Source organism: Sphaerodactylus townsendi, linkage group LG10 (genome assembly GCF_021028975.2).
Source record: "Sphaerodactylus townsendi isolate TG3544 linkage group LG10, MPM_Stown_v2.3, whole genome shotgun sequence".
Classification (NCBI taxonomy): domain Eukaryota; kingdom Metazoa; phylum Chordata; class Lepidosauria; order Squamata; family Sphaerodactylidae; genus Sphaerodactylus; species Sphaerodactylus townsendi.
This window is the reverse complement of record NC_059434.1, coordinates 80,929,332-80,943,577: the sequence shown is the minus strand read 5'-3', so window position 1 is coordinate 80,943,577 and position 14,246 is coordinate 80,929,332. Positions and strand designations below refer to the sequence as shown.

General features: G+C 47.7%; 1 protein-coding gene across 1 annotated transcript in view; it reads left to right on the top strand.

Annotated features, from left to right (window-relative positions):
• SHROOM3 (shroom family member 3) overlaps positions 1-14,246 on the top strand; it is a 228,812-nt gene that overhangs the window by 181,587 nt on the left and 32,979 nt on the right. The window contains 1 exon segment of the mRNA XM_048508765.1: positions 9,319-9,450. Within this exon segment, the coding sequence (XP_048364722.1) occupies positions 9,319-9,450 (132 nt within the window).

Genomic DNA, 14,246 nt, shown 5'->3' with positions numbered 1-14,246 from the left:
AGCAAGAATACATCTGCTCCTCTTGGCTGTGGCATTGAGTTTGTGGTGTGCACGGTTAGACTGAAACATGGGAGACCTAATCTGTAGCTCGTGACATAATCCAGAGTATCCCTTTATATTAATCTGTCCCCGCTGAGACAGGCAAATCGAGTCTTGACTCAAGTTTGCCAACCTCACTAAAATAGGTTGTGTGAACCAAAGGCATACCAAGAGAAAATGGTGCCCGGGGCAACACCTGCCCCCTTAAGCGGCTACACCCAATTTAGATCACCTCAGTCGGTTGCTCCTCCTCCATGGTGGGAGGCACCTGCATCATCGTGGGCCAGGAACCGCCCAGAGCCGAGAGCTACACCAGCCAAGCCTGGAGGGGGGCGCTGCATGTATCACTGCGGGCCTGTGGTCTGCCTGAGAGAGGAAGGGGCCAGCCGTGGGCCTGCCGGCGATGCAGTGTCGCAGTCCTGGTTACAAGCCGCCCCGCCCCCATTGAAAGAGACGAATCCAGGTGGACCCCCAGACTGCGGACAGACTGCGGACAGACTGCTTCCGGCCCAGCTGCTTCTTCAGGTCACGTGGGGGGCGTGACCTGATGGGTGGTGCCTGGGGTCAATTGATGTTCCCCCATGTCCCTGTGGCACAGTGATGGTGAACCTTTTTGAGACCGAGTGCCCAAATTGCATCACAAACCCCACTTATTTATCGCAAAGGGCCAACCCGGCAATTTAACCTGAAGGCTGAGGTTTTGGTTGGCTCCCTCTTCCTCCGCCCCACCTGCTCGAGCAGGGGCCAGCCTGCTCTAGCCTCCAGTAAGTCCCAGGCGCACCACTCTGTGCCTCTCTAGCATCTCTGTCTCCTCTGTGACCCCCACCCCCCACCCCTCGGGCAGCAGCCACCCGGAGCACAGGCACCAGGCCCGCCAGCCGAGTCCTCCCTGCTCACCGCAGTGCGCGCATGTCATGCTCAGTGGCCCAGGCCAGCCTAGATGTGATTTTCCGGGGGGGCCCCACATGACGAACTCTGTGTACGCGTGCCCACAGAGAGGGCTCCGAGTGCCACCTCTGGCACCCGTGCCATAGGTTCGCCATCACAGCTCTAGCAGATACGTCCCTGATGAGTTGACCCCCCCTTTGTGGGCAGGGGGTCACCCCAGAGCAGAATGTGGGCAGCCAACTTCATCGGGGAAAGGCCTCTGCTTTGCATGCAGAAGTCCTCAGGTTCAATCCCCGGCAGTCCCAGTTAAAAAGGACCAGGCTGTAGGTGATGTTAAGACCCTGGAGAGCAGTTGCCAGTCTGAGTGGACAATTACTGACCTTGATGGACTAATGGTTTGATTCTCTGTAAGCCAACTTCCTGTGACCCACCCCCCACCCCGGTGATTGCCCAATGAAAGCCAATATCCAGAAGGACAGTGAGTAGCATCACTCCCGCTGTGCTTATTTACAATTAGAAGCAATAACCCTTGCCTTAAAGTAACAGTGATGCACTCAAAATTTATTGGAACTATGGCAAACCCACCACCGCCACCAAAAACACTCATTATCTGGTTAGGAGCAGCAGTGGCGTAGGAGGTTATCTAATCGTGTATCTAATCTGGAGGAACTGGGTTTGATTCCCAGCTCTGCCACCTGAGCTGTGTGGGCTTATCTGGGGAATTCAGATTAGCCTGTGCACTCCCACACATGCCAGCTGGGTGACCTTGGGCTAGTCACAGCTTCTCCGAGCTCTCTCAGCCCCACACACCTCACAGGGTGTTTGTTGTGAGGGGGGAAGGGCAAGGAGATTGTCAGCCCCTTTGAGTCTCCTGCAGGAGAGAAAGGAGGAATATAAATCCAAACTCTTCTTCTTCTTATGAAGAAGCTTGTAAATCTGGAGAGCAAACCATTGGGATCTGTATGCGAGCGAAGAGAATTTGCTCGTGTTGACATATTAGTTGAAGGGAAACTGTTACTAACTAGGACATTTTGTAGTAACTACTAACGTTGGAACTATGGAAAGAGGAGGAGGAGCAGAAGGAGGAGAGGACGACGACAATGGATTATTCCTAGACTTTCTCTCCTGTAAGGAGACTCAAGGCGGCTTACAAACTCCTTTCCCTTCCTCTCCCCACAACAGACACATTTTTCCTTGAGAGAACTGTGACTATCCCAAGGTCACCCACAGGTGTCATGTGTAGGAGCAGGAAAACAAATCCAGTTGACCAGATAGGAATCTGTCGCTCAGGTGGAGGAGTGGGAAATCAAACCCCTGCTCTCCAGATTAGTGTCTACCACTCTTAACCACTACACCATGCTGGGTGTAACTCTGTTTAGAATTACATTATGTATAGGTTAATCTGTTAATCTTTTAATGGACTAAGAAAGTGCTCCCAATTGGACGAGCAACTCTGGAAAAAAAAGGTGTTTTAAAATTCGAGTACCTATAAAACCTGTAGATCGCAAATGCCACCTTTGGACTAGCATTCCCCTTTCTCACACAAAGACGAATACCTCTCCTAAATGACACATGTGGTCTGTCATCAGCCAGTGAAAACAAAGTAATTTCCCCCATCTTCAAAAACCACGGCTATTTTCGTATGCAGATTGATTCCAATATTAAATAACGTATCCAATTTCTTTAATCACGTGAGCCTGTAATCAGAGAGCCTTAATTATCACACTAATTTCCCCACTTCATAAAACTGTATTAGACTAATACAGATTTGGACTGTAGCCAAGCTAATGTATAATCCTAGATTTTTGCAGACAGCAAACTGAGCCCGTGTATGCCCTGTTTCCCAACAGCAAAACCAATCCCTTTTTTTCATACTTGACCACCCACAAAATGTTTGCAGTCGCCGAAGAGTTGGAATTGTGTCCAATTCCTTTTGGGCCGTCCCTTTATTCTCCCTGCCTCTCGAAAGGCTGGCTTTCACCATTTATTAAAGTGCGAGCTGTGTTGGCCGTTTCTTTCCCACCAAAACACATTCCCCTCCACCCCTTTAGACAAAGAAATGGTGCCAACTCGTCCTGGGCAGCGTTCAGCCAAAGTTAAACATTTTAAGTTACATTTCTTTCAATGGGGACAGAAGTAGCAGGTCACCACCCTTGGCCCACAGCGGGACTGAGAAACAAAAGCCATATTGTGGTACCTTTTATGAAGACCAGCCAAGATAACACTCGCACACTGATTTTGCTCTGTTTTGTCTCGTCTTTGTCAAAAGGAATCGCATAGCTTTTGTTTTGCATTTACTTCAATAAGCTGTGCTTTTAACATTCCTTCCTATGAAACCAGTGGGGCTTTGGCGGGTTTCTCCTCCTTTTCTTCCCTTTCCTAATCTTCTGCGCTGTTTGCTTGCTTACAAAAAGCCCGCACAATGATGCATTCTTAACTTCTTCGCAGCTGTTGATCGCTGCTGTGGGCCTAGGAGGCTGCGGGAGTCATCAGCTAGCTCATGCTGAAAGTCGACTTGTGATTTCATCATGGTTTCCACCACCCTGTGGCTTTCCTTTCCTTGACTGCCTTGCCTTACCCCCCGAGACTGAATCCAGCCAGCAGCTCTTCCCCACTCCACTTTGTTTTCCCGCTTCCACATTTGTACTCTGAGGCTCAGCCCCCTCATACAATTCCTTGCAGGTGCACAATTGTGTATTCCTAGTCACTGAATGCCAGCTATGGCAAGCTCTCCGACGCGGTTCAGTTACGGCAACTGAAGTTTGACCAGAATCTCTGACAGAAGTTTAAAAAAAAGAGAGATTCTAAGAAGGTTTGCAGTTGGATATATTAATTCACAAAGAGGCAAGGCCAGAATCAATTCAGACGTGCGCTGGGAGTTCCCAGAGATCCTTAAAAATGTAATTTTCAGACACCGAACAGTGCTAGGGCTGCCAGCTCTGTATTATGAAATTCCCGGAGATTTGGGGTGAAGCCCAGAGAGGGCAGGATTTGGGGAGAAGAGATATCATGCTAATAAGTCAATTCTCAGAAGCAGATCTCTGTTGTATGAAGGTCTGGGAGATCTCCCGACCCCATTCAGAGAGCCAGCATGGTGTAGTGGTTAAGAGCCGGTGCACTCTAATCTGAAGAACTGGATTGATTCCCTGCTCTGCCACTTGAGCTGTGGAGGCTTATATGGGGAACCAGATTAGCTTGTGCACTCCCAACACATGCCACCTGGGTGACATTGGGCTAGTCACAGTTCTTCAGAGCTCTCTCAGCCCCACCCACCTCTCAGGGTGTTTGTTGTGGGCGGGGGGAGGAAAAGGAGATTGTAAGCCCCTTTGAGTCTCCTTACAGGACAGAAAGGGAGGATATAAATCCAAACTCTTCTTCTTCTTAATCCTAGCAAGGCACCTGTATAGATTGGGACTACAGGAGGGGGGGGGGATTGAATTTCCCCTCTACACACTCTTCTCTCCGCAGTCCTGATCCAAATCAAGTTCCCAGGTGTGAAAATTCTCTTTCTAAAAAACCCCTGGACATTCCAATTATGTGACTCCTCGAACGTGTCTGGTTCGGCCCTCCGAGGAAGAAGAAACTGAAGCAAATAGCCCAGGGCAAAAAAACCCAAGCCCATCTGATACTGCTTTGGCCAGAGGTTTGCTGTCAAAAGATGCTTATGAATGCCACAGCGCAACTTCTGCATTGCTAACTCATGAAATGCTGGGGGAAGGCGGCTTAGTCTGCAGTCGGTGTGTGGCTGGCCTTGCAACCCAACCCTATGCATATATACTCAGAAGTAGGCCTGCTGAGCTAGTCTCACTGAGTAAACATATTCAGAAACAAATCAATTTCATGCTGTTGATCAAATAGGCTTGACTGCGTGTCTTTTTCCCTTACTCGTTTGCTTCACCTGTAATTTGGTCCTGCACATGTAAATGTGGCTATCATGGTATCAAATTTTAAAGTTGCTCACTTCTGCTTTGAGTTCCAAGAACTGCAGGTTGGATCAAGCCACTTAATCTCACTTAATGTCCTTCTGTAATGCAACCCCCATTCCAAATGATTTTTAGATATGCGGGCCCCATCATTCTCAGCCTAGCCTTTTTAGTGGGCCCAAACTGCCACTCCTTTCTTTTTGACCAACAGAAAAACTGGTCTCAGAGAACCCAGTCAGTTCATCATCAAGTATAATCGCTGATACCAGAATCTCTTGGATGTTTAACTTTAGGGATGGTACAGATAGACCAGGGGCCGGCAACCCAGCAGGCTCGGGAGTCGCGATTTCGCCTCCTCTTCATCCTGCAGGAGCCCTCACCTGGCGCTCTTTTCGGGAAGGCGCGCGGAAAGTGATGCCGGCAGGAAGGGAGGAGTAGGATTGCGAGGAGGAAGGAGGCACACTTGCTCCGGCGTCCCAAGTGCAATCTCTGCCGCCGTTGGCATTAAGCCTTCCCTTCCCCACCCTCCTGCCTCGCCTGCCTGCCTCTCACCGCCTGCCTGCCTGCCTGCCTCGCCTGCCTGCCTGCCTGCCTGCCTGCCTGCCTGCCTGCCTGCCTGCCTGCCTGCCTGCCTGCCTGCCTCCCTGCCTGCCTTCCTTCCTTCCTGCCTGCCTGCCTCAAGGCTCTCCTGCCCTTCCGCCTGTCCTTCCTTCCTTCCTTCCTTCCTTCCTTCCTTCCTTCCTTCCTTCCTTCCTTCCTTCCTTCCTTCCTTCCTTCCTTCCTTCCTTCGGTGTCCTTTCCCCTCCTTCCTTCATCTGGTGCCTGCTGTCACCTGCCCGGCTGGGGGCGTCCTCCGTAAATGCAGCCGCCCCTGCAACTTACTCTGTCCGTCAGCATGCATGGCTGGCTTGCAGGCTGAAGGTGGGGCTTGGGGAGGGCGGGGGCGGGGCTTGGGGAGGCGGGGCCATTCCCCCATGGCTCTTTCGGAGTTAAAGGTTGCCGACCCCTGAGATAGACCCTGCGATAGATTCAGATAGGTAGCCGTGTTGGTCTGAAGCAGCAGAAAAAAACGGAGTCCAGTGGCACCCTTAAGACCAACCAAGTTTTATTCTTAGCATAAGCTTTTGTGTGCACGCACACTTCCTCGAGTCTGAAGGAGCGTGCATGCTCACAAAGGCTTATGCCAAAAATAAAACTTGGTTGGTCTTAAGGGTGCCACTGGATTCAAACTTTTTAAGATGCTGGAGTGTCTGGAATAACTTAACCCAAGAGCAACTCTGAAGCATATCACTCTTGCAGCTGACAGCACTACATTTGCAAAGTCCTATAGGAAGGGCAAACAGAGATGAGAATCCCAAAGAGGATCCATAGAGAGAAAAGGGGCTAGTCTCAATATAGTAAAATCCTGCCACCGAGTCCGCCGAGGAAGACCGGAGTCGCTGGCTGAAGAAGGCAATGAATACTCTTGAGTGGAATACTCTGTAGCTGATGTCTTCTTCTCCTTCCTCTTTTCCTGACAAGTTCTGAGGTCTCACAGTATAACCAAAACCTTTTTTAAGAGGCTGGATGGCTTTGATGGTGTATTCCTGCATGGCAGGGGGTTGGTGACCCTTGGGGTCTCTTCCAACTCTATGACCATGGGTCCATTCTGGTATTACAGGCATGAACGAACTTAGCTTTCTGCTGAGTCCACACTGTTCCTCCTTTCTAGCTGTTGAATTTGAAGTGTCATGGAAGGTTCCCTGGTTTGGGAACCCTTGGATCAGCCTCCATTATTCTGTGATGTCTGGATTCAGGTGCCTGGGTGACCAGAAGTTCATTTCCCTTCGACACATTCAGAATCTAAAGCAGAAATTAAATGGAGAATTAGAATCGTGGTAAAGGTGGGAAATAAATTGATCCTGTTGCCACGTTTGGATGTTACAAAAGGCTGGTGATTGAGGCCAGCCTTTTCAAACTTTGGAAGCATTCGGTTGTGTTTCACCTGTAATAGGTGGAACAAGGTGTTGGCAGAGTTCCAGAAACAATCCACTCCAGATCCTCTGAAGATGCCAGCCACAGATGCAGGCGAAACGTCAGGAGAGAATGCTGCTAGAACATGGCCATACAGCCCGGAAACCACGCAGCACCCCAATCCACTCCAGTGCTTTGGAATAATTTTTACTGCAACAGGTTTGTCAAAAGGCAGTGAAGCCAGGTCTTGACAGCCATCACTGGTACAGCAGCAGGAAGCTTTCGAGGAGGACAACACTGACCTTCAGGGACACCGTGGTGGGGCTTTTGGCACTCCAGATGTTATGGACTACAACGTCCATCAGCCCCTGCCGGCATAGCCATTTGGCCATGCTGGCGAGGGGCTGATATGATCCATGCCAAGGATTCACACCACTGGACTAGAACACTAACACACAGCAGAGAGAGAGAGATAAACAACAAGAGGCAGGCTGAACTTCAACAGAAAACGTCCAATAAACCTTAAGCACTGGAGGATACACTTTAGCTCCCCCTGTGGTACAAGTGGACTACACTATTCTTTCAGCTGGATTTCCTTTAACTGCTAAGCTTTTAGCAGGTTGTCGTTTTTCCAACCGGAGGTGCGCCCAGGAACAAGTTGACTTTGTGCCCATCACAGACGAATCTCTTTGTCTTAATGTCTGAATGAAGTCTATAGTTACTCGTTGAGTTTTGCTTTGTTTTACAGATCTTCCAGTCAGTGTACATTACATTGTCTCCCCATGTGCCTGCCATATAGAAAACACTGAGAAGCCTGTCTGTGGGTGTTTTAATTGAATTGCAGTTGGTTATTATCCGCAGTTTGGAGCTCAGATGAGTCCTACACATCGTTCATGACCTGCATCCTATCTTGGAAAATGTTTCTTTCACTCTCTCAGGCATTGGGTTTCCTACCTTACGGATCACCCATAACGTGAAATGATTTCTCACCTTTGACCTTGGACCACTTAACACGGGCGTACTGCCCAGGGGGACATATGGGATCAAATGTCTTTGGGCTGCATCCATTTAGTCACATGGGGGGGTGGAAAATCGCCCTCACAGCCCTCCTGGTGAAAAAAAAGTTTGGTCGTGGTGGGGTAGCCACCCATTTAGTTGGGGAGGGGCCCCAGAAAACTCAGATCTTGTACTGGGCTACATTTTACCTAGATACGCCTCTGATTTGACAGATACAGAAGCGCATGAACCAGATCCTGAGACATACCTTATGTACATAGATACCCTGTTTCCCTGAATATAAGACATCCCCTGAAAATAAGACGTAGTAGAGGCTTTGCTGAAGTGCAAAATATAAGGCATCCCCTGAAAGTAAGACGTAGCAAAGTTTTTGTTTGGAAGCAGGCCCGACGAACAGAACACCGAAAAATAAGACATCCCCTGAAAATAAGACATAGCGCATCTTTGGGAGCAAAAATTAATATAAGACACTGTCTTATTTTCGGGGAAACATGGTACGTGCCTTCAAGTCGCAACTGACTTTTAGTGACCCCAGCAAGAGACTTTCAAGGCAGCTGAGAAGCAGAGGTTATTTGCCATTGCCTTCCTCTGCAGAGTCGTACTTAGCAGTCTCCCATCAGACATTTGTATAATAGGTGGATTCTTGCATTTGGTGTTGTTCCTGCTTGATTGTTTTGCTGCTTTTTGTGTTTACACTTGTGCACTTTGCATTAAACTATAGTACACATTTATCGCACATTTTGCAAGAATATATTTGATTGTAGCCCATAGTATATTTGATCCTCCATTATAGGTCAAAGCATATCTCTCTTGTAGGTCTTGACTCGCTTAAAATTTTATTTATGGTTGCCAGATTTACAGTACAGTGATAAATCTAATGATATTCTGGGGGATTGGGACTCAAGTGTTCTCAGGCATCCCCTTCCCTCCCTTGCATGCCACCCCTCCCTCCCCTCCCTCCCCTCCCTCCCTACCCCTTCCCTTGCATGCCACCCCTCCCCTCTCCCTCCTTCCACTAGGGTGGGTGGGCCATGTCCAAATGCCGGGGCCTCTCCCCTCCCTTGCATGCCACCCCTCCCCTCCCTCCCCTTCCCTTGCATGCCACCCCTCTCCCATTCCCCTCCCTCCACTACACTGGCACTTGTCCTAATAAGGAAAATCAATCATTGATGGGGCTGAGATCAAGAGATTGTCCTGGTGAACTGTGCTTGTGAAATAACAGCAGATTGGCCTGTAATAAGCAATAGGATAGAAACTGAGACATATTCCTAGTCTGGACAGACCCAAGAACATGGTTGCGACAATAGCAATGTGATATTTAACTGTTGTAATTTGTATTTGTTGTAAACCGCCTAGAGCCCTCCGGGGATTAGGCGGTCTAAGAAATCTAAACAATAAATAAACGTAATATAATAATATAATATAATATCTGTTGTTCCACCTGCCAGTGGATCTAGGCTAGAGGCCACTTCAAATTATTTTCTCCTTTCCTTTCCAGGCGAAGTGATCCCGGGGGCCGGCCGCACTCTTGGCATTCAGCCAAAATCCCAGACAACCCACCCGATCTCAGTATGATGCAAATATCTCAGGGCATGATTGGCACTCCTTGGCACCAAGCCTACCATTCCAGGTAAGCCTCGCCACACCTTGGCTGCAAGCTTGCCTTTGAAAATGAATGCAAGATAATGCTTCCCATTCCAAGAAGAAGAATGCTCACTTTCTCTTGCCGTAAAAGCCTCTTTCTCCATCTCTGAGCAATAATCTGCTGTTCCCCCTCCCCCCTAACAGCCTTGAAAAGAACCTGCCAGATGCTCGACTTCCCATTAGGGATGCCAGCCGATGCCACAGTCATATGGCTTGCTGGAAGAGCTTCTGCACTGCTATCCCGGGCATCTGGCTTGCCACTGTGTGGGAATATCTTTCCTTAGGGTAGTAATGTCACATTTTTAGGGCGCCATAAAATCACAGTATAAGAGATATGTTTTAACCAGATTAGACCACATGTTTTTTTTAATTGCATGTTATATTGTACATTTTAAAATCTATTGTATTCATAAGATGTTAGTCACCTGAGCACGACTTTGCTGGGGAAAGGGTGGGGTATAAATTGAACGAATTAATGAATATGAATGAATGAAATCTCCGGATAAAAGAATCAGATGGTAGCTGATGTGTAAGGCCTCCACCTGAAACCTTGAACCTGCTTCTAGTCTGAGTAGTCAGTAGATACTTGGATGGACCAATGTTCCAATTCAGCATGAGGCAACTTCATTTGCTGTGAAGCACTGAGCTTTGCTAAGTTTCTCTACAGGCGGAAGGATCTTGCCAGCCCTGATTGGGTCTCAAACCTCTGGTTTGGCTGCTAACTGAGGCTCATTCCGCACATGCAGAATAATGCACTTTCAAACAGCTTTCAGTGCTCTTTGAAGCTGTGCGGAATGGCAAAATCCACTTTCAAAGGCCCCTTCCGCACACGCAAAATAATGCGTTTTCAAACCACTTTCACAACTGTTTGCAAGTGGATTTTGCCATTCTGCACAGCTTCAAAGGAGCTTACTGAAGAAAGCTTAGTTTAGAAAGAAGTGCATTATTCTGCATGTCTTGGGTCGAGCCAAAACAGTTGTGAAGAAGTGGTTTGAAAGCGCGATATTTAATGTCTTGAAGGGCCTATAAGAGCAGGGGGGTGTACATTTTACTGTAAAAAAAGACTAAAACACAATTTTGTACCAAGAATTTCCTTGGTTTTTTTTGCTATCAGGTCACAGCTGACATGGCAACCCTATACAGTTTTTAAGGCAAGATTGTTAATTGGTGGTTTGTCAGGGCTTGCCTGTGAGTAGACTACTCCTGTGCATAGCAGCCCTGGACTTTCTTGGTGGTCTCCCATCCAAGGACTGACCAGACCAAGGTTGATCCTTTTAGCTTCTGAGATCTGACTAGATCGGGCCAGCCTGGGCTATCCAGGTCAGGGCATATAGTCAGTTTGTTACATGGAACTGATTGTATGAGAGCACCATTAGGAACTACATGATTCACTTACCTGCTGCGACGGATGTTTTAGCTTTTGAACCAATAATAGTAGCCAAAGACTCTGGGAAGACGGAACATGATCCAGCTGGAAAGAGTTAAGGATGTTTCTCCGACTTCTTTTGTGTATGTGTAGACAAATCCTCGGTCTCTTGGCAGATCTTTCCTTTTCCCGCAGATTTGGAATCTCAGCACAAGGCAATTGGCTGTCCCTCCCCTCTCCCCCAATGCAGGCACTGGAATTTCAAGCCCCTCTGTGAAACCTAAATACTGGCACCGCTAGTAATTTATGGAGATTAAAAGAGTAATTTATGGAGATCAAAAGACCCATGAGATGGGAAAGCAGGAAGAGACTCTAAGATTACCCCCCAAAAAAACCCAACAACCCTGAAGCAGGGAGATGTGTGTTCTCTCTCCCTTGACACCCAGCACAAATCATCTGGCAAAAGCATTTGTTCCATCCCAGGGAAGTTTGCCACAGAGGCGACGCTGATGACCTGGCAGAGCTGCAACCCGCAGATTGCTCTGTGTCTGCCCAGTCTCTTCTGGCAAAGATGCTGACTCTCCAGGTGTTTTCTCACGGAGGGACACCAGCGGCACTTAGTGGACATTGCTAGGCCCCTGGATGGAAAGGCCGATATCGGCACATGTCAGTAAAGCCCTAGGTACTGAGCATGTCAAAGGGGTGAGGGTGTCAGGGGCTGAGAATATTCATCTGCTTCTCAGTTTCAAAGACAACAAACAGCAAACGCCGCTGAGAAAATGACCTTTTAAAACAGGAAAATAGATAGTTCTGTTGAAATGGACAAAAGCAGTTTGCAATCACACTGGTCCAAAATGATAATTAAAAAACGCAAGTTATACTTTTCATAAAAGCTATCACCTAGATTGTGGTTAATTCAGCTGAAGCCAGAACTCCGTCCTGCTGGTTACTTCCTCGTTCTCTGTATTCGTTCTTCTGCTTCACCTGGCAAATGGATTTGCCCAAGTAAAATTGCTGTGCTGTGCTATGTCTTTCCCTTTCCCTTTGGGTAGGGGGAAGTCATCATTCACCTGGGAGCCATCCACGAAGAGATCCTCCACGAAAGAAGGCGGCCTAGCCTTTGGGCAACGGCCACAAAGGGCACCAAAGATTTAAGCATGACTACCTCATAATAATCAGAGCTATAATAATCAGACTAGTGCAGTGATGGCGAACCTTTTCGAGACCGAGTGCCCAAATTGCAACCCAAAACCCACTTATTTATCGCAAAGTGCCAACACGGCAATTTAACCTGAATACTGAGGTTTTCATTTTGAAAAAAAGCGGTTGGCTCCGAATCACGCGTTACTCTGAATCACACTTCAAATGGGTGAATCTCAATCCTAGGAGGGTTTACTCAGAAGCAAGCCCCATTGCCAGCAATAGAGCTTACTCCCAGGTAAAGGATCATGCCCAGGCCAGCCTAGATGTGTTTGTGTGTGGGGTGATTTTCCACCCACATGATGAACTCTGTGTGCGAGTGCCCACAGAGAGGGCTCTGAGTGCCACCTCTGGCACCTGTGCCATAGGTTCGCCACCACTGGACTAGAAGTGGGGATAAGATCCCTGGTGGGAAACTCAGGATGAACTTGGTCAAGACTGCTTGGCTTGAGGAGACCAATATTATGCAACCATGGAAGGAACAAACGCGTTGCCAGGGCTGATCTGTGGGGTGGCCATATTTGTATCCAGACCTGCAATATGTTCTTGAGTCCAGGGCTGGAGTCAGCTCTAGACCTCTAAGTGTTGTTTTGAGTGAGGGCTTAACAGTGTCTTTTTTTAAACAGTTTATTCTTTTTAAAGAATGGAGAATCTCAAATTGTTCTTTCCAGTCTCTAGAATTTGCAGTGAAAAAAAAAACAGTAAATGTGACTACTTATGATGGTGCTTCACATATGAATTGGTAGACTTCTGAATCTACTTTTCATTGGGGAGGGATCAGCATTGCACCAACGCTACAATATCACTTCCAGCACAAACTAGGATGTGACGTCATAGCATTGGGGTGACCTCTAGGGTTCACCTGAAACTCTATGGTAACAATGCCAGTCATCAGGGGTCCCCCTTCCCCCTGTATCTCCAGGAGCTGCCAGGACTAAGTTAGCAATTCTAGGCAAGGCCCATGGCAACAGTAGGCCTCAGGCTTCTGGCCTGTTCACTGCCATATATATGTGTAGTAACATTCAGACACGTGAGGAAACATGGGAATTTCTCATGCTTCCTGGTATCAGTGAGAGGTCGATATGTGAGGTAGATATCTATTGAAAAAGGCAAACTCTATGCTGGGGATAATTAGGAAAGTTGATAATAAAACTGCAAGGATTGTCATGCCCTTATATAAAGCAGTGGTGCGACCGCACTTGGAGTACTGTGTTCAGTTCTGGTCACCACATCTCAAAAAGGATATCGAAGAGATAGAAAAAGTGCAGAGAAGTGCTACCTGAGGACATTGAAGGATTATACCTTCCTTATGAGGAGAGGCTGCAGCGTTTGGGACTCTCCTTTTTTTAGTTTGGAGAGGAGACGTCGAGGGGGGATATGATTGAAGTCTATAAAATTATGCATGGGGTAGAAAATGTTGACAGAGAGAAATTTTTCTCTCTTTCTCACAATACTTTTAGAACCAGGCATACATTGAACATGCTGGGGAAGAATGAGGGACTATTAAAAGGAAACACCTCTTCACGCAACGGTGATTATGCTTGGAATTATGCTGCCACAGGAGGTGGTGATGGCCAACCCGGATGAAAGCGGGCTTGACAGATTGATGGAGGAGAAAGTTTTATCTCTGGGCTACCAATCTGATCCTCTTTGATCTGAGGTTGCAATGTTTAGCAGCATTCAGGTGCTCAGGAGCAGCAGCAGCAGAAGGCCATTGCTTTCACCTCCTGCATGTGAGCTCCCAGCGGCCCAGGCCACTGGGCGCAGGCAGCGCAGAGAGCTGGACTAGATGGACTCTGGTCTGATCCATGGCCAGTTCTTATGTTCTATTGAAAAAGGCAAACTCTATGCTGGGGATAATTGGAAAATTGAAAAATAAAACTACAAAATCATGCCCTTATATAAAGCAGTGAATGCGACACTTGAGTACTAATGTTCCAGTTCGGTCACCCCACATCTCAAGGATATCGAAGAGATAGAAAAGTGCAGAGGAACCTTGGAGGTAAATGAATTTGAAGAGTTAGACACCTTCCCTTATGAGGAGAGGCTGCAGCGTTTGGGACTCTTTAGTTTGGAAGGAGGCGTCTGGGGGGGGGATATGGTTAAAGTCTAAAATTATGCATGGGGGAGAAAATTTTGACAGAGAAATTTTTCTCTCACAATACTAGAACCAGAGGCATACATTGAACATGCTGGGGGGAAGAATGAGGGACTAA